General features: G+C 38.1%; 1 protein-coding gene across 2 annotated transcripts in view; it reads left to right on the plus strand.

Moving 5' to 3' along the window:
* COL4A3 (collagen type IV alpha 3 chain) overlaps positions 1 to 19,046 on the plus strand; it is a 60,606-nt gene that overhangs the window by 25,655 nt on the left and 15,905 nt on the right. For both annotated transcript variants that reach the window (XM_052686145.1, XM_052686146.1), the window contains 21 exons: positions 1,534 to 1,618; positions 2,254 to 2,289; positions 2,612 to 2,776; positions 3,850 to 3,942; positions 4,980 to 5,075; positions 5,421 to 5,491; positions 6,541 to 6,729; positions 7,550 to 7,718; positions 8,824 to 8,916; positions 10,015 to 10,119; positions 11,005 to 11,102; positions 12,378 to 12,528; positions 12,668 to 12,781; positions 13,466 to 13,633; positions 14,731 to 14,820; positions 15,106 to 15,240; positions 15,921 to 16,019; positions 17,005 to 17,094; positions 17,692 to 17,831; positions 18,572 to 18,698; positions 18,910 to 18,990. In XM_052686145.1, coding sequence (XP_052542105.1) covers positions 1,534 to 1,618; positions 2,254 to 2,289; positions 2,612 to 2,776; positions 3,850 to 3,942; positions 4,980 to 5,075; positions 5,421 to 5,491; positions 6,541 to 6,729; positions 7,550 to 7,718; positions 8,824 to 8,916; positions 10,015 to 10,119; positions 11,005 to 11,102; positions 12,378 to 12,528; positions 12,668 to 12,781; positions 13,466 to 13,633; positions 14,731 to 14,820; positions 15,106 to 15,240; positions 15,921 to 16,019; positions 17,005 to 17,094; positions 17,692 to 17,831; positions 18,572 to 18,698; positions 18,910 to 18,990 — 2,395 coding nt within the window. The remainder of the gene's footprint in view (positions 1 to 1,533; positions 1,619 to 2,253; positions 2,290 to 2,611; positions 2,777 to 3,849; positions 3,943 to 4,979; positions 5,076 to 5,420; positions 5,492 to 6,540; positions 6,730 to 7,549; positions 7,719 to 8,823; positions 8,917 to 10,014; positions 10,120 to 11,004; positions 11,103 to 12,377; positions 12,529 to 12,667; positions 12,782 to 13,465; positions 13,634 to 14,730; positions 14,821 to 15,105; positions 15,241 to 15,920; positions 16,020 to 17,004; positions 17,095 to 17,691; positions 17,832 to 18,571; positions 18,699 to 18,909; positions 18,991 to 19,046) is intronic.

Below are 19,046 nucleotides of genomic sequence, written 5' to 3' on the forward strand. Positions count from 1 at the left end.
GTTCCTCAGGGGTCTGTGCTGGGTCCGGTCTTGTTCAACATCTTCATCAGTGACCTTGATGAGGGGATAATGGCCACCCTCAGCAAGTTTGCTGATGATACGAAGTTGGGAGGATTGGCTGACACGCCTGAAGGCTGTGTTGCCATTCAGCAAGACCTGGATAGGCTGGAGAGCTGGGCAGAAAAAAACCGGATGAGGTTTAACAAAAGCAAGTGTAGAGTCTTGCATCTGGGGAGGAATAATTCCATGCACCAGTACAGGTTGGGGGATGACCTGCTGGAGGGGAGCTCTGCGGAAAGGGACCTGGGTGTCCTGGTGGACGACAGGTTGGCCATGAGCCAGCAGTGTGCCCTTGTGGCCAACAGGGCCAATGGCTTACTGGGGTGCATTAAAAAGAGCGTTTCCAGCAGGTCGAAGGAGGTGATCCTCCCCCTCTACTCTGCCCTGGTAAGACCTCATCTGGAGTACTATGTCCAGTTCTGGGCACCCCAGTACAAAAAAGACAAGGATCTCTTGGAAAGAGTCCAGCGGAGGGCCACAAAGATGGTGAAGGGCCTGGAGCATCTCTCCTATGAGGAAAGGCTGAGTGAACTGGGTCTGTTCAGCCTTGAGAAAAGGAGACTGAGAAGGGACCTGATCCAGGTCTATAAATATCTAAGGTGTGGGGGGCAGAATGGCGAGGCCAGACTGTTTTCAGTGGTGAGTGGAGACAGGACAAGGGGAAACGGCCGGAAACTGCAGCATAGGAAGTTCCACACAAATGTGGGCAAGAACTTCTTTACAGTGAGGTGACGGAGCACTGGAACAGGCTGCCCAGGGAGGTGGTGGAGTCTCCTTCTCTGGAGATGTTCAAGACCTGCCTGGATGCCTACCTGTGCGACCTGCTGTAGGGAACCTGCTTTGGCAGGGGGGTTGGACTCGATGATCTCTGGAGGTCCCTTCCAACCCCTACAATTCTGTGATTCTGTGATTCTGCTGTTTACTTAAAGAAACTCTGAAATCAAGAACTAAGAATATACTAAGAATATTATAAATATTATTTTTAAATGAATGACTTCTATATGCATTTGTGACTTAACTAGGTGATTTTGTCTGTTCTCATGTATGATTACTTAGGAGAGTAGCCTAATATTGCTGGTGCTACTTTTAGGCAGTCGAATACACTGATTCCTGAAGGTTTGTGTCAAGAATATTTTCATGCTACTGTAATATTCATGATTGCATCTCCAACTTGTACCTTGCCTGTATAATTGCATTCACAGACAGAGGAGTTCTGTGAGGGTTAAGGAACTTGGTTGGAATTCCCAGCTCCCTATATTTGTACAAGTCTTTTGGCTTTAGCTGAGTGTTAACAATTGTATTTCAATTTCTGTCTGCTTGTGAGTAATTAGTATGTGATTAGAAAGGTATCATGGTGTCAGAACGTCAATATGATGAATGAAATCATAACATTGTTCTAACTAAATGGTCAGTGTGATGCACTGTGCTTTTCACTCTTATTATTTTTACTTTTCATGCAATCTTTTTATTAAGACAGAGTATTATGACGTAGTTGGTGAAAAAGGAGATGCAGGACCTCCTGGACCTCCAGGACCCAAAGGGCAACGTGGCATGCCTGGTTAGTAGCCTATTCAGACTAGAATCTTTTGGAAAGAGCAGTTTACTCAAAGGGCTTTCTTCAGGCTAGATTTTTGAGTACCCAGCAACTTGCTTCTGCCTTTCCAAGAATATTTCCAAATGATTCCTGTGAAATTGCAGAGCTGAAATTCCTTTTAAAAATAGTGAAGTTGACATACTTCATTGTACAGATAACTGAGTTCAGCACTTAAACTCACTCGTATTCTGTATAATGACCTCAGTGGATAATTCCAACAGAGTATTGTTTATGTATGCCATAGACAAACCATCAGGGCTGTAAGTCTTCTGTGAAGGTTCTGCTACTCTTCTTTGGCTTTTTTTGGCTATTTTTAATTGCCTATCACCCTAAAATAATAAATTTTTTTCTTTCATTTATTTTGACTATGCTGTAAAATTAAAATGTGTTGAATTATTTGAACCAGATTTTAGTGAGAATTGGCAGTGTGCAACAGTTGCATAAGTGGTATATTTGCTACACAGGCAAAACCAAACTCTTAAAAGATAAAATGAGAATAGAATGCAGAAGTCCAAAGATGGTAGTCAGTGTTACTGATTAGTGCCTTGTAGATCATACAGTTTTTCAATTAAAGTTCTAAACTTTAAATTATTTTGCAGGGCCACAGGGTCCTCCTGGAGATGCTGGTAGACCAGGTATGTGTAATAATTCAGTACCTCGCTATTATGCCATGTCAGCTTTGTGAAAATCTTAAGTTTGGAAGACTTTGAACATAACTGTAGATAGCAAAAATATGTCACCCAAAAGTTTTGATGGGACAAGTATTTAAAAAGAATTTAAAGAACATTTAAAAATATATTTACCCTGTCATTGTAATTATTTAATAAATCACAGCATAAAAAAAGATTCGTGATACGGACTCTGAGACAATGTGCTTGTCTCGGTCAACCTGCAAACTTTACTTTGCTTCGAAGTTCCATTTCTTGTTTACCTTGATATTTATTCCTCTTTTATTAGGTGTGTCAAGACCTGGTCTGAGAGGTCCCCCAGGATTTCCTGGGCCAAAAGGAACAAAGGGAGAAAAAGGACAGGTGGGCTCGTGTATTATAGGCCCTCCAGGACTGCCTGGGATTACTGGCAGAATTGGTTCTGTTGGGTTGCCAGGTCCTCCGGGAGAACCAGGTGACATTTTGTTATTGTATACACAATGTACAACAGCAAATCTAGAGTCATCTCGATATCTAATTAATTAGATTAGATAAATACTTAAGAATGAAGTGTATATTGAGTTATACAACGTAATTTTTCTTTCAAAATTTCTTCTTAGAGTATTCATTAAAAAGCATGCAAAGCAAAGATCTGTGCTTCGTTGTTAATGAAATTCTGGGAAGAAGAAATTGTGATTTCCTAGTATAAAAATGTCTTACTGTTCTGTATAACTGTGACTAAAAATCTACTATATAATCACAGGAAGGACTAATGAGAGAAATCTGTTCTTAAGATTAACTTTTCCAAAAATGCAGGTTTTCTGTAAAACTACCTTTGCAAAGGGCTGTTCTAAAAGAGAGATCACACAGATGCCTACATAGATCTTACAGGGCATTAGAGCTGATTTGAAGTTCTGGCAGCATGAAAACAAAATAGTAGCAAAGCAATAGATGAACCAATTGAGTAGATGCAGTTTATAACACTTTCAGAACGTGTATTAACCAGGAGAACATCTTTAAGAACCAACAATGTGTTTCCTTTTATATATGGTATGGCTTACACAAGTTCTTTTCTGATGTAATGTTTTCCTTTTCTCTCTTAAAGATATCTATCATGCAGATGTACTGATCAATGTATCTTCTGTTTTTTCCAGAGTGATAGTAAATACACCAGAATAATTATGACAAATATACTTGAACAGCATTAATAATCTACAATTAAAATAGAAGTTTTCTTTCCAGTTCTGGAAAAATAAGAGCTATGTTTCTGTTGATTCAAATAAAATGTAAATATGCCCCCCAAAAGGGATTGTGCTTTCTAAAGGCACCTCCCTGGCTGGACAGATGGATCCAGCAGCAGTATGATGAGATTTACTTTAGCTTTACCGTACTTATCCTCATGTATTTGAAGTTAAAGATGTTTTGCACTTGTCCAGGTAGTTCTCTCTTAAATAAATACTGACACCAGCTCATCTCTGGACCTTTTTTTCTGTTTTAGCAAATGAATAACTGTCTGATGTATTGGTGCCATGCTTGTTTCATTAACAGGTAGAGTAACTTTTAGAACAGGCCTACCAGGACTCCCTGGACAGCCAGGTTGTGCAGGACCTCCAGGACCTCCAGGAGACATGGGCATGAAAGGTCAGTGATTGTGTTTGCTGGCTGTGTTTCAGGGTTGACATAGTGTTCACTGGGGTAACAAGATATCAGAGACACCTGGAAATCTTACTGTTGTGGACTAAGCCTTTCCATATTTGAGAGCTCTTATAATACAGCAGAAATTAGAGTTGAAAAAAAAATGGTATTCAGACTCACTACAGGTTTTGATATCTTGATTTCAAGTGGAATTTTTTTTTTCCTCCATGACAGTGTTTCCTCTGAATGAAATCAGGAGCAGAGTGTAATGGCAGTTACTGGCCTTTTCATGTGAAAACTAAGATGCGTAGCTGAAAAATTCCTTTTCCATTTCTGCTTCCTTTTAGAAAGCTATCACTTAGAAACCTTCTGAAAGTTTTGAATTAATTGACCTCAAAAGCTATTCAAGTTCGGGGGTTTTAGATACAATTTTAGAGATAGCAAGATGTTGTCCTCCCCTTACAGAAGAGAGCAGCTCAGAGCAGTGCACATGCCAGCAACACACATCAGTTGTATAGCACTGCAGTCAGGGTGTAGACCTTCTCTGGGACAATTGGTAAGGTTTTTGTGTTCCCCTGTTGTTATGTCCAACACCAGCAATTGGTCTTTGAGAGAAGGTTCCTTCTGCAATTATCACCACAGAGCTGCTGAATTTGTATGCCTCTTGCCAGTCATTAAAGTGGTCCCATGAAGCCATATTAGCTTAAAACCTGTGTTACTTTCTTCTTCTGAAAAAAATTGGCTATCAGTAGAGAGTAACCAAACAGCTTACTGTAACCAGAATTGAAAAAAATCAAGAGATTTAAAAAAAAGTAGATGTTCCTATGTTGTCATTTAAATGTTGTCAGTTCTGATTCATTGTATGGCCACAGGTAATCTTGTAGTGCTTGAAAGTGACTTTCCATTGAAGTTAAGGTCACATTTCCTGCTACTGCTCTTTGACCAGGATATATTGGCTACTCTCTGCAACAAATTATATAACACATTTGTTAAGCTTAGGAGTTACTTGCTGTTAAACAACTAATTTATTATATTCCTTCTAGGTGATGAAGCTTGCATGTGTACTGATTGCAGCTATATTCCGGGAACGCCTGGTCTCCCTGGTTCTCCTGGGCCACGTGGCCAGGATGGCATCCCTGGTAAATGATCTCAGTGTTCCTCATGGGATAATAGAAAATGCCAATACTTTTAGGATGAGAATCGGGACTGGTATGGGCATGTCTGCAGCATGCAATATTCTGGGTCCCTGAAATAGCCCTGATGTTGCGATAAGTGTGCATAATGCAGCTCCATTTGCTGATGTGAGCCTGTGCCCTAAAAGCATTTATGCCTGAGCACTGAGCTTAGGTGCTGTTTGAAGCCTGTGCTCATGCAGTCAGTGTGAATGGCAGTAACATTCAGTGCTGAGTGTGATTATCAGAGCTTGTCAAAATCCATTTCCTTGGTTTCTTTATCCTTCGCAAAATACACTGTTTCTTTTGCAGGTAGAGAAGGAGCGCCAGGTCCCAAAGGAGCTCCAGGTTCTCCAGGTGCACCAGGGTTTCCAGGAGCTCAAGTAAGATTTGCATTTTTCAGATTATTTTTCAGATCCCATAATAATTTCATGTAAATGTCACAGCTGGTGTTACATGCTGTGTTACACTAAGTGATTTCAACCGTTTTCTGTTGTGGCCTTGCCTTGAATGTTGTGTGCAATGCTGGGGCTCTTTAATAGCAAAAGGATATTAAGATGCTTGAAACTGGCCAGAGGAGAGCAGCAAAGCTGGTTAAAGAGCTGGAAGACAGGTCCTGTGAGGAGAAGCTGAGGACACTAAAGTTGACTAGTCAGGTGAAGAGGAGGCCAAGATTCTGTTCATCATGGCAGTGGCTGTTAAGCATGTTACAGTTTTGTCTGTATATGTCTACTGTATATTTTGTCCGCTGTGCCTTTTTTCAGATCTCTCCTCTTGTGTCCAGCATATCTTGGCAAATCCAGACTTGCCAAAGCCCCAGCTGTACTGAGAAAATCATAATGCTCCATTTACTGGTACAAAGAACGTTCCTTCTTGGGAACCTTGCTGAAGAGGGTTGGCAGGCACCTGCAACAGACATAGCAGGTGGTTGTTCTAACTTGTGCCTGTAGTAATAATTACTCTTGGGAAAGAACAGTAGACACTGTCCAAGACAAAACTGTCATGCACAAATATATACTGTGGTGGCATACAGGTGTATAATTGAAAGAGCCTGCTAATGTTTTTTTTTTCCAGCTCCCTAGATCTCATGAGCAGAAGGTCACTAGATCTGAGTGTGCTTTCAACTCTTCTTTATGCCCTGAGAGGTCAGGAAAAGAGCACTGAAATTAGCTACAGATAGCTAACTATGGCAGTTACAGTGTTCCTAGGGAGAGAGTCACACCAGGAGAAGAAATCTCAGATTTTAAGATATTTTCTTGTATTCTTATTTGTGCCACTGATTGAAGTGTGCACTTTCAGTAAATAGAGATGAGAATAAGGAGAATCATTCTCAGGTATTCAATCAAAATACTACTGAAAAACAAACAAGCAAACAAACAAAAAAAACACTTGACATGTCTAGCACTGAAATTTTCTGGTTGCTTTTTTCCAGGGACCTCCAGGTTTTAAAGGAGATCAAGGACGTAAGGGCTCAAAAGGTGAGCCAGGGTATGTGTATCCAGAGGGACCAAAAGGGGAGCAAGGAGATCCAGGGCCCAGGGGAGACAAAGGGAGAAAAGGATCAAGTGGATTTCTGGGAAGACCTGGCTCTAAAGGTTACAAAGGTTCTAAAGGTGAAGAGGTGAGTACGCATTATCTATCTGTAGTGAATACAGAATTCATTAAAAGCTTAGTCAATTATTTTATTTTATGTAATGATCTGTTTTACCTATTGTGGTATTTCAGCTCAATAGCTTCTCCTTGACTTAGAGGTGCTATGCTCATCTATAGCAACCAATCCCAAGTGAAAACAAAAGAATGACAGTAAATATCCTTGTGTACTACCAGAGATAAATGAGGCTTGTGTGGATTTTCTATCTCAGAATGCTTAAAATAGAAAGTCCAAATGATTCCTTTTTGGTCTTAAGGAGTTAATCTACAGTCAGGGCTGAGAAAAACCACAAAAGCTGGGAGAATTACTTTAAGACTAGAATTGCTGGGACAGAGCTCTTTGTGCAGCAGAAAGAAACTAGCAATTATCATTGTGCTGTGTTGGCTGAGAAATTGTAAAAGCAATTCAAATATCAGTTTCTCTAAACTTCACCTCATTGTATTCAAGGAGAATCAACTTTGAAATTTTGTTGTTCCCCAAATATTGTTTTGAAAAATAAAAAGTAATCGTTCAGTGTACTGCCACAGTGATTGAAAATTGAGCTGGTTTGTACTATTTCACTTTTAACAAAAAGGATGAATGAATGTCCTATGCTTGTAACACTGATACTAAAATACATATTTTCTTGATCACAATTAATTCAGTCATAAAAGTCCTCTCCATTTAACAGAGATGCTCTGCTGCTGAAATAATATGATATCACAGTCACAGAGAACCAGCCATTTTGTTTTGAAAGTTAGCATGAAAAGCAAGTGATTTGTGGAATACAGACATGTGTAACCATTAATAGGGATTGGCTGGTTCAAAAGGAGATAGAGGACAACCTGGATTGCCTGGTAACCCTGGTTTTCCTGGAGAGATGGGGCTTCCTGGACTGCCAGGATATGGACCACAAGGAGTAAGAGGTGTCAAAGGCTCTAAAGGACTGCCTGGTCCACAGGGATTGCCTGGAGAAGCTGGTTTGTAACTTACTATTTTATTATTCTTTACCCATGTTAAAGATTTCAATTGCAAAGAGAGACTGAAGACAAAGATACAAATTATGAAACATAGGAAGTTTTTCTTAGGATGAGATGTGTGTTGTTCCAGATTCACTCCCACAAGTAACAATAGCAAAAATCTTAGAGTCATAAGACAGCTGAGGTTGAAAGGGACCCTACCAGGTCCATTGGTCCAAAATCCTGCTCAGAGAAGGGTAAGCTATGAGATTAGAAAAAGTTCCTCAAAGGGTTATCCAGTCAAGCCTCAAAAACTTCCAAGGAAAAAGACTGCACATTTTTCAGCAGCAGGTTCCAGTGCTGTTCCAGAGTGTCTTAATAATAAAAAAAGATCCCTTAACTTTATAGTTATCAGTGTGAGCTAAGTTGTCAAGGAAAATAGGAAGGATTGAATCAGTACCAGAATCATCAGTGTGTTTATTTAAAGGCAAGTATAATCTGGAAGAACACGAAGTTGGACAGGAGAGATGTACTCAAGGTAGGGTTAAGTCACTTCTTAAAGAGAATTTTTGAATTTTAGATCCTTGGGATTCTGAAGCTTAGTGCTTGTAACTGCAGTGATACATTGGATGCTGTATACCTGAATTGTTGACTCATTTAAGATGGGAATTTGTTATCCAAAGAAATGCAATTATCAGATTACATCTGTCTGAGCCTTTGTCACTCTGGGTTTGTCATATTGTTCCACATATCAAGAAGTCTACATAAATCTCTGTTGGAGACACTGCTGGATGTGAGGTTTTTTTGGTTTGTTTCTTTTCATCTGATCTGAGGGCAGTCATTGTTGGTGTTGACAATAACTTTCCTACTTGAAATCATTTTGTGCTCTTCTTTCTGGTTTTCCACTAGACTGCAGGAGGGCTGAGAGGAAGTCATGAGGTGGGCTTAGTGTCAATAAAATTATACCCCTGTATTAAGTCAGGATTTCAAGGTTATTCAAAATCTGTCAGAGCTTCAGAAGTATGGGAACTGCAGAAGAAGACTGCATTTTTAACAGATTCCTTGTTATTTTTTTAAATGCCTAATATTTCCAAACTATGAGACTTTGATGATGTATTTCCTGAAGGTCTGAAAGGAGAGACCAGAAGGATAGCTCCATTGCCTGCATTGCCAGGACCTCAAGGACCAGATGGCTTACCCGGACCCCCAGGAGTGCCTGGTGAGTATGTTTAGATAATGTCAAAATCACAGATGATCTGATTGGAATTTCTCTACCATCTCTAGCTGGATAAAACTGTTGGGTTATTTTGAGAGAACTGTAAGAATTTCTGTGGTACAGAGACTAAGGAATAAGCTATATCCTTCTCTTTTAAGAAAACTAGGGGAAGTAAACATAAAAATGAACAGAAAAGGCACGTGGGGCCATGACCACAGTGTGCAGTACAATGGAGGGTCTAAGCAGTGCTATATTCTGCTTTCCAACAATCAGAAACTTCAGGTGTATATGTTGCAGCTCATATATCCTAAAAGGCACCTCTGACATAATTTTGGAAAGTCTAATCTAAAATACACTGCAACTCCTGCAGTCCTCAAAAGAGAAGAATTAAAATTTAAAGCATTCTTAAGCCCTCCGTAGTGACAGTAAAAAAAAACAAAAAACAAAAAACAAACAAAAAAAAACCCCACAACTTATACAGCTTGCTTAAATAATTATTTATAATTATATTACTAAGTTTCTAGGCTCTTTTTTTCTTTATTAACCATTGTTCTAATATACTGTGAGTGAGTTTCCTTTATGTGTGGGTTTGGGGCTTGGGTTTAGAGGGGTGCTTTTCTGACAGCTGGTCTTCTAAATATTGCAGTGAGACTGAAACTAACTGTAAGGCCTCTTTGATTTGATGTTATGGAACAGTAGTCCTTAAAACTGCCCTGAAGAGCACAGAAAAATCTATTGTCAGTTTTACGGTAGCTTCTGTTCATATAGTTGGTTCTGCTCTGAGCCTAAGCCCTACGATGTGTTGCTTGAACAACCTCAGCAAGTGGAAGATTTGTATCTGTAAATAGTTGTTCAAAAAAATTGAAATTGGGAGTATTGCATAAAGACTTAGCTCATAGACTCATGTCTGCTTTGATGTTGTGAACACAAAGATCACAGTTATTATTGTAAGTGATGTGGAGGATAAATAGCGTCAAAGATCCAACAGTATGATCTGCAGTGATGTTCTAATTAATAATGATAAACTAGAAAACACCAAGTTATTATATGATAAAGTTCTGTGGTAAGATGCATCACAGTTTATGTATTTTCTTTGAACAGGTAGGATTGGAACAAGTGGTCAGCCAGGTGATGTGGGGCATCCAGGGCCAACAGGTGACACAGGCTTCCCAGGGCTTGGGTTTCCTGGAAATCCGGGCCCAAAAGGTAAAACATATTTTTTGATCTTAAAAACAACAATAACTACAACAACAAACAAACAAAAAAACACAAAAACAAACAAACAAAAAAAAGGTAAATGGTAAAAAAAAAAAAGGAAATCTGAATTGAAATAGATTTAAAAAAAATGAATGAACATTAGGTGATCTTTAGCACTCTTGTAATTTCCTGCCTTCAAGTCGCAGTAATTGCAACACTGCATTCAGAGTGCAAATTTGAAGTATTTCAGAGATGTACTGAAGTTGTCAGTAGGAAGATATTTTAAAAGATGATTCAAAGAATTGATGCTTCCCGGAATATTGGCCTAATAAATAGTTCTGAGTGCCTCACTCCTCACTTACGTCAGATGGATTCTGCTTACCTGCATGCATGCAACAGAGCTGAAAAAGTAGCAGTACTTTAATTTAATCAGTGTTGATTCAGTGCAGTGTTGTATCTGGTCTATTCTGGAGGAAATAGAAAGCATTTTGAATGCTGTGAATTTGGCCCCTCCTCGTGCATAGTCGTGCCCATCTTTTATATGTGCCTTTGGATTCTCGAAATATGATCTGCTCTCATAGTCCCACCTGGAAACCTACAAACAAAAAGTAGAAAGCTATGATACTAAAATTACTACAGTAGCTCGTTGAAGAGAATAGTGGGGAACTGGCACACCAACAGGTTCACTCCAGACAGTTATTTAACACTTGAAATGAGTAACTGAGCAGTGTTACAATGAGTATTGTGATAATACTTAGAGAGTAAGACCGCGTGGCAGATGCGTGTTAAGTATAACTTAGTAAAAGAAGTGCTTAGCAGCAGACATACAAATACCCATTTGTAAACTAAGTTGATCAATACAGCATTTGGTCTGACATTTTATTTCATTTGCAGGAGACAAAGGACTTCCTGGAAGCAGAGGGGCACCAGGTTGTGAAGGAAAGATTGGAGAGCCAGGCCGCGCTGGAAATCTAGGACAACCAGGAGAGAAGGTTCGTGTATAAATACAGCACAGACTTTTCCATTGGTACCATTCATTAAATGTGACAGTGTGCAAATAAATTAAGAAATGTAAGGAAAATAAGAACTCCTGTATTTAGTAACCTGTGGTGCACAATCAATCAAATGAAATCTCTTGTAAGAGAAGTGTAAAGTAAAATTTTAACTAAAGCTGCAGGATCTCAGATCTCCAGATGTTTGGGATGTTTTGGTACTTTTGTTTTCACAGCACAGTGAGGTTATTGCTTTGCTTTCAGCAAAATAAATGATAAATAAATGCCACAGCTTCTGAAAAGATGGCTACTCAAAAGTATATGATGGCATACGTAATTGTAGGACACTTGACTAATCTGTAATCAGGATCTAAATGTGAACAAAATAATAACGCTTCACTGTTTTGAAAAGATGGCATTTCTTCTTTTGTGTGTGTTCATATAACATTCTTTTATGTGTCTTGTTGTTGTTGCTTTTTTTTTGTTTCTTTTTTTAATATGACAAAGAATGAAGGTTTAAATTATTTGGGTTTGTTTGTTTAATTATTATTTATGCTGTGCTTCATGCCGCAGAACAACTTATTTAAAGTGGCCTTTCTGGTCCAAATATGTAATCAGTGGCTTGTAGATGCTCAGCTCTACTAACGAACCTTAAGAACATACTGGTTTGCTTGTACCCCTAACAGCCAACACTTTGGTCAGCCACTAAGAACAAACAGTTCAACTTTTCCTTTCAGGGAAGAGAGTTGACATGTTTGTCATAAAAAAAACAGTGTTCATGGAAAACAGTATTCAGAAGAATTACAAGGGGAAAAGAAGAAAACCATGAATATTGTGAATATTCTAGGTGCTGAGTTTGATTACTTAAATAAACATCATAATGAAAAAAATGACTGTCATGTAAAATGAAGGAAAAAAATTATTTTCAGGTATAGGTCCAAAATTTTTCAGTTAAGCAAGCATCGTAATGCAGTAACAGCCAAACAGAGGGAATTGCCTTTTTATGCTTAGTAGCAATTTCTTAGAGGTAGGAGGTAAGAGTTCAAAAGCTATTTGGACAAATTAATATATTGGTATGGAATCTGCAGCTAATCAATAAGAAACATCCAGTGTTCTACTGAATTGTTGACAATATATACGGCAAAGTGAAAGATCCCCAAGAAAAGATGATGATTAATAAAAAAAAAATATCTAGCTGATCACAGAGTGAAGAAAATATTTTGGCAGATTTGCAAAGCACAGTACACAGTGATTGTCCGTATTTCTGTGTTGCAGGGTGACCCAGGCATAATTATTCCAGGAGAGCCAGGCAAACTAGGTTCACCAGGAGGTCGTGGCATTCCTGGCCCAAAAGGTGATACTGGATTTCCAGGACTTCCAGGCTTACCAGGGCAAGCTGGACGTGATGGCAATAGTGGCCTAAGAGGTACTGTGGTCAAATAAGCATGAGGAATGCAGCAAGTTACATCCATATTTTAAGGAAAGGGAAGCCAAGTCAAACAGTGATCACTCAAAGCTTCAAACTACTATCTAAACTGTTATGAAAACAGTCTCCTTTCTTTTAGGAGATCCAGGCTCATCTGGTGTTCCTGGGGATCCAGGTTTTCCAGGGAAACCAGCTGAATGTCTTACTGGCCTGCCAGGTTTGCCAGGTGCCCAGGGAGCTACAGGCTCACCAGGTAGGATGCTCCAAATCAAACAAGCTTTCTGGCTAAGTGGTTCTGGGTTTTATTTCTGCCTTCCAATGTCCTGAGGGATCTGAAGTTGTTTATGGATATTGATTATGGGATAATCTGCAAGAAAATGAGATTTCATTTAAAAAGAGTTATTATCTGCAGATTGGAGGAAGCAGACGACTGATTAAGATAGGTTAAGAGTCAGATTGCATTTTATAGCCCAAAAAGTGATTATGAACTGATGCAAATTCCACAGGTAAAAGTCTGTTTCAGTCATCTGTCTCGTATGGGGTTGAACTTCGTGCAATGTTGTTGATAAAGAAGCAAAACAGAGGAAGAGTCTCAACTATAGGGAAAACCAGTTCGGGGACTCAGAGTACCTGCTTCCACTGCGTATGATTTCCATTTCAAGAAACACATCAGACACTCAGCTCAGTTATTCTCCTGTATGTGAACTCAAAAATTTTTTTCATCATGGTGGGAAATCACTCCCCACAGTTTTTGGAGGATGAATGTACAATTGGTATTTGACATTTGTCTAATCTTTCCTATGTGTTTTCACATATATATCTTCTGTATAGTTGTCAGAGTTCAAGAAGAGCTTTGTGCTTACGATGGCAAGATAGAGATGAAGGTTAATTTTCCAGTAAGGTATACTTACATACACTGTCATGCATTTTTTCTTAGGAAGAAGAGGTTCACTAGGTTCTAAAGGCAAACTAGGTCCTCCTGGTTTGGGTATCCCAGGAATTGATGGAAAGCCTGGGGAACCTGGATTAATAGGTCTCCTGGGAAACACAGGATTACCTGGTCTCAAGGGGCAGTCTGGAAGGCCAGGAGTCTTTGGTGTGCCAGGTAAAGTCTTGCAAATATGTGTTTTGACATGGAAAGCTAGTCAGTCTCTGCAAAAAGATGTCAGTCATGGTGACATGTAATTAACTCTAAGTTGAAAATACAGAAATAGTTTACATTAGCAGTTTTCATACAGAGACCTGTATGATCTTATATGGAAGAAAATCAATCATCATTAGGATATCTAGAAGCTGTTATGAACCAGTACCAAGTTTCCTCCAGTGCTCTTTAGAGAATAGGTTACTTCACATTGTTTTCTGTATGGCAATGTCTGAAACAGAATACTAGTAGTTAACATTCAGAGTCTTCCCAGCATAATGAAAGTGTAAAGAATTTAATAGCTGTTACGCAGCATCCCTTTTCAAATGGATGGCTTATTAATGCTACCTTTCTTCTTTTTTTCTGGGGAAAAAGGAAAAAAAAGCTTAGGTCTTGAGTCTCTCAGAGTTATGACTCAAACTGTTACAGAGCAGACTTAAGTCAGTAATCACTATAGGATGAGCTGTTTAGTTTGGTTATTTTTTTCAGAAACTCGTTTGTACTTTGTTGGTAGAATAAAAGAAATCACGTATGTAGTGCAGCTTTTTTAATAAAGATTTTTCGGTACTGTTAAATCCTTTGTTATACTGTTGGAAGGAGATGGCAAGTACATTTTCATATATACAACTGCAAAAATAACGACGAACATGCAGGCCTAACCTAGGCTTCTAATGTTGTTTGAGATGAGCTGTCATGTCTTGGCTGGCTCCCGGCTCCTGAGCCAGAAAGGAATGTCTTTTCCACACATCCTGTGATAGATGTCACAGCTCAATGCAGATATCAGGTATATTACAGTCACTCTCAATTATTTCAGTAATTGGTAAAAGCCATTGCAGCTGATAGTAACCCCTCAAACTACCCAGGTTGATCTGTATGTAAGTGTTGTTTCAGTTGTTAAAAGCTGATGAACTTGCTTCAATGGTTATGTTTTAGAAATGGAGAAAAGATCAGAAGAATCAATTAACCATTTAAATCGTAGACACATGCATAACTTTCTAAAGTAATGTTCTATGTTACTGATCAGTATTAACAAATACATTTCTATTGTTTCATTTCCACAGGCCCTAGAGGAGAGCCAGGTATAATGGGGCCGTTAGGAATTCCTGGACCCCCTGGCAGGATTGGAAGTCCAGGCAACCCTGGTATCAGAGGCAAGTAACAAAATTGTGTGCCTTCATTATTCCTTAAGAATACAGGAGCTTAACCAGAATTTCTTTGTGTCTTGGTAAATCTTTGACTTCTGGACCCTTGCAGTCAACCAACAGAACAAGAGAGTTTTTCTTTTAGCAGTACTGAATTGTTACCTTTCCTACTTCATGGTATTTGTGAAAATGGTTAATGATTTGCTACAGAGCTTCTTACTCTGTTTTTGTTTTTGTTTTTTCTGTCTCATTCATGTTCAACATATCATCCTTAGAAAATATATTTTCTTTCAGGTTCTTTTGGCTCTCCAGGGCTAAAAGGAAGAAAAGGGTTTCTTGGAGCACAAGGCGAACCAGGTGACAAAGGTTTTCCTGGACCATCTGAAACCTTGGTTGTGATTGGAAATAAAGGAGAACAAGGCTCAAAAGGTACCCATTCACTTTTTCATCATTCAAAGCTAGTTAGGGTTGTCATGTGTGTTGCAGTTTCAGTGTATTCTAACATATGGAAGACAGTAACTTTACTACTCAAAGTATTCACACAGCTTTCTAATAATTATTGCTGAACACTCTAACTGCCTTTTCTTGTGAGATAGCTGGATATTACATTGAATATTTATCTCTGTTTTGACAAGTCCATCCTTAATAATCCTCACACTGTAATGTTAAATCAGTAATAAAATGTGATTGTAAGTTTATATAAATAAATCCAATGTGTCTTTACACACACAGTAGCTTTTGAGCAGAAACAAGTATGCTTACCAGCTGAGTGCCATATCGTAAAGAAGTTGACTCTGCTTAGATATATTTGACTGTCAGAGGATTTATTTTCTGTGTAATATTAGCAGAGACTAGGCATATGAGTTGTGCAAGCTCAACTAATGCTGTCTGTCTTTGTGTAGACCTTTTCATGTGGTAGATTTCAGGAACTTCCTTTTGTCTTCATATGGGAAATAGAGAAGGCATGGACTGTGAGCTTGTCTCTTGTATTTGTCAATAAAATATTTTACTCCATTGCAGTTTCATTATTTTAAAAGAGTTAGAAAACTCACATTCTAAAATGCTGTTCTGCAATTTTTAGATTTTTTTTTTTTTTTAAACCATTTTAGGAGTCCAAGGAAGAATGGGCCTAAAAGGAGAAAAAGGAGATGCAGGTGTCCAAGGTTCCCCAGGTCTTATTGGATCTGAAGGAGTACCTGGTGTACCAGGTATGGAGTATGTATGTTGAAAATTACCATATCACATGAAGGGTAACATAATATTATTTTGAAAGTTACTGGGTCTTCAGTATAAGTCTTAAAAAAATTCAGTGTAAGTTATAAACATACTTTTCACAGTTTGCTCTGACATCACCAGGCCCTCACGCATAATGATGCACGTCGGCCTTGAGTGAGAAATGAATATGGTGGGTTTTTTTCCAAATGAATGCTACTAAAAAATTTTACTTCTCTGTATTTCTGTATTTTTGGTTCTTTAAGATAATTTATTTCTAGAAATCGCAATAGTGTAATTAGATATATAGAAATTTTGACAATTATGAAATGAGAAATAATTTTAGTCTTGCAATTGAAACGGCTCCTGTCATGATGGGATTAACCACTATCATCACTGATATGTCCTTTGTAGTTGTTGCAGTGTAGCCATCACGAAAAAAGCTGCAAATACTTTAGTACTCTCTGACTTTTTATGGGAGAAAATCAGACATGACGTGCCTAAATATTCAGGGATTACCAATACCCTGGAATTTAGACGTCTAGATGAAGCTCTACTTTGCAATCATTAAACTGAATGTTAATTTAGCTAAATTAATCTAAAGTGATTGTGACACACCAAGAAACCAGTCTAAATTCAGTTGAACCATGGAAGGAAAGTCCAGCACATGAACAGAAATTACTGATCTTGATAAAATATTCAAAGGGTCAGTTGCCATTCTGAAGTGCTGTGGTGAGTCACAAACCTTAATATGTTAGTGTCAATATTTAAGATATTTAAGTTTTTTTCCTTGATAACAATACTGATAATTTTATGTGCATCCAGAGCACTAGGAAGAATTAAAATTCACTGTTTTTTGATTTATAAAATGACAAGAGAACATGCAATGTGTGAAGTAAAAGATTCTGTATTAATCTCAGCTCTACTAGACAGTATCTAAGCAGGGCATGTGAAGATGACACTTTTTTTTTCATCTTGCAGGTGTCAAAGGATTTATGGGTCTTCCAGGGATTCCTGGAGGACAAGGATTTCCTGGTGCACCAGGAAACAAAGGGAACATGGGAATTCCAGGTTATTTTCTATTAAGTCATGTTGTAAATTGATAGAGCTGTACAGAAGTATTCACGCAGATCTGAGCAGTTACTGTAAGTGCACAGACAAGACTTACTCAAGTTGAGGTTTATTCTCTGCAGTATTTTTAGACTTCTTACACCCCAGCATTTGCCTGAATTATAGAAAGGAGTTCTCTCTTTCTTGAATTTTAGACCGGATGTTAATAATGTATTGTAACTGACTATCTCTTTATATAGCTTATAATAACTTCTTAAATAATAATTTCAGGTCATTAATTATTCAGTTCATGGTAATGTATAGTGGCTTAATCTGGTTTTGTAACCAAATGCGTGGCTAGTGGTCATAAGACTTACAAGTTTCAACTATTGAAATTAGAGATAATAAATTAAATACAAATTATTTAATTTATATACTGTTAATTGTAATAAACTTTTTTTTTAACATGTTTGGAATTAAAATCAGTAATTGTACAAAATACTTCATTTCTGATGAAGAATGAATATCTGAATATACAAGCACTAGTTACCAAAGCATGAAATGTGATTTGTGATTATGATCCATTTAAGAATGCTGTTATTATCTGTTCATTTCCAGGTCAAAAAGGACAGAAGGGATCTCCCGGCTTTCCAGGAACTTCGGGTGACCCTGGTCCAACAGGCTATGGTGGCTTTCCGGGTGAAAAAGGAGACCCTGGGCACCCATCTCCTGGACTCCCAGGAGAACCTGGTCCTAAGGTATAGAGGCAATAGAAACATTGTCATATTAAAAAGCGAGTCCTTGACAATAGAAACAGAAAAATGTGTAAGCGAGAGTTGTAGAATTTGCAGGAGATAAGTAGATTATATGCTTATGATAACACACAAAAATCCTGTTGTACATCAAGAATTGCAGAAAAATAGACTCAGAAAATGCAAAAATTGTGTACTCTAAAACTATGTTGGTTTTTGAAAGCCTATTGATACCATTTAAAAAAAAAATTTTTTTAGCAATATGTTTTGTTAGATATGAGTTAGACAAAGTGGATGCAATTTTGTTTCACATGTTTTGTTTGTTGATCAACTGTGAGTCTTTACATGTGAGTTTACCCAAAAGATGTGGTTGATGATGAAAAACTATTTTTTTTAGTTTTTTTATTTTTTTATTATTACTTCCTGTAATTTGTCCAGATTATCAGTTTACTTTCTTTATTGGCTGGATATCAAGAAAGAGATTGTTGTTCTGCAAGTTGGTTGTAATTCAAGATAAAATGTGCATTTTACTATTTTGTATACCTGTATATTATGTGTAGAATGTTGTTGTTTTTTTTTTATCAAAAGAGCAACTGTTAGAATAAAATTGGAAAAAAGTCTATGAAAAAAACATCTAAGGACTAAAGTTAATTTGTAAGTTTAAAAATAAGCATGATTTTTCTATTCTTCAAATACAGAATATAATGTCATTCTTTACCTGTTTGTGTGCAAATGCTATTTCTTAGGGAGATCCAGGGGCTCCTGGGGCCTTGGGCAGGAAAGGAGAAAAAGGATCCCAAGGTCAGCCAGGACATAAAGGAGCACCAGGACTACCTGGGTTCAGAGGAGAAACAGGAGTTGCTGGAAATCCAGGTATGTTTTGTTTTGGAGAGGGATTAAATGCTGATATTCTATTAGAAGAGAATTTCTCAGTAAGCTACTCAAGGTGCCTGTGGGGTGGCACTTTTACATTCAGCTGTCATAAACCTCAAGCAGCTCCTTTATTGTCAGCACATCCAGGCTAACTAAATTCCAAGAGATAATAGGAATTGCCTCTTTTTCTCTCCCAAACTCTTTCTTACAGGGAGACTTGGACTTCCTGGAGATGTTGGTGTTAAAGGACAGCAGGGCCACCCAGGACAACAGGGTGTTACAGGCCCTCCTGGTATGGTATATAGCATTTCTCCCAGATTGCTGCCCTCTGGTTTATTATTTTCTTTG

Source organism: Tympanuchus pallidicinctus, unplaced genomic scaffold, assembly GCF_026119805.1.
Source record: "Tympanuchus pallidicinctus isolate F22 unplaced genomic scaffold, pur_lepc_1.0 scaffold22, whole genome shotgun sequence".
Lineage (NCBI taxonomy): Eukaryota > Metazoa > Chordata > Aves > Galliformes > Phasianidae > Tympanuchus > Tympanuchus pallidicinctus.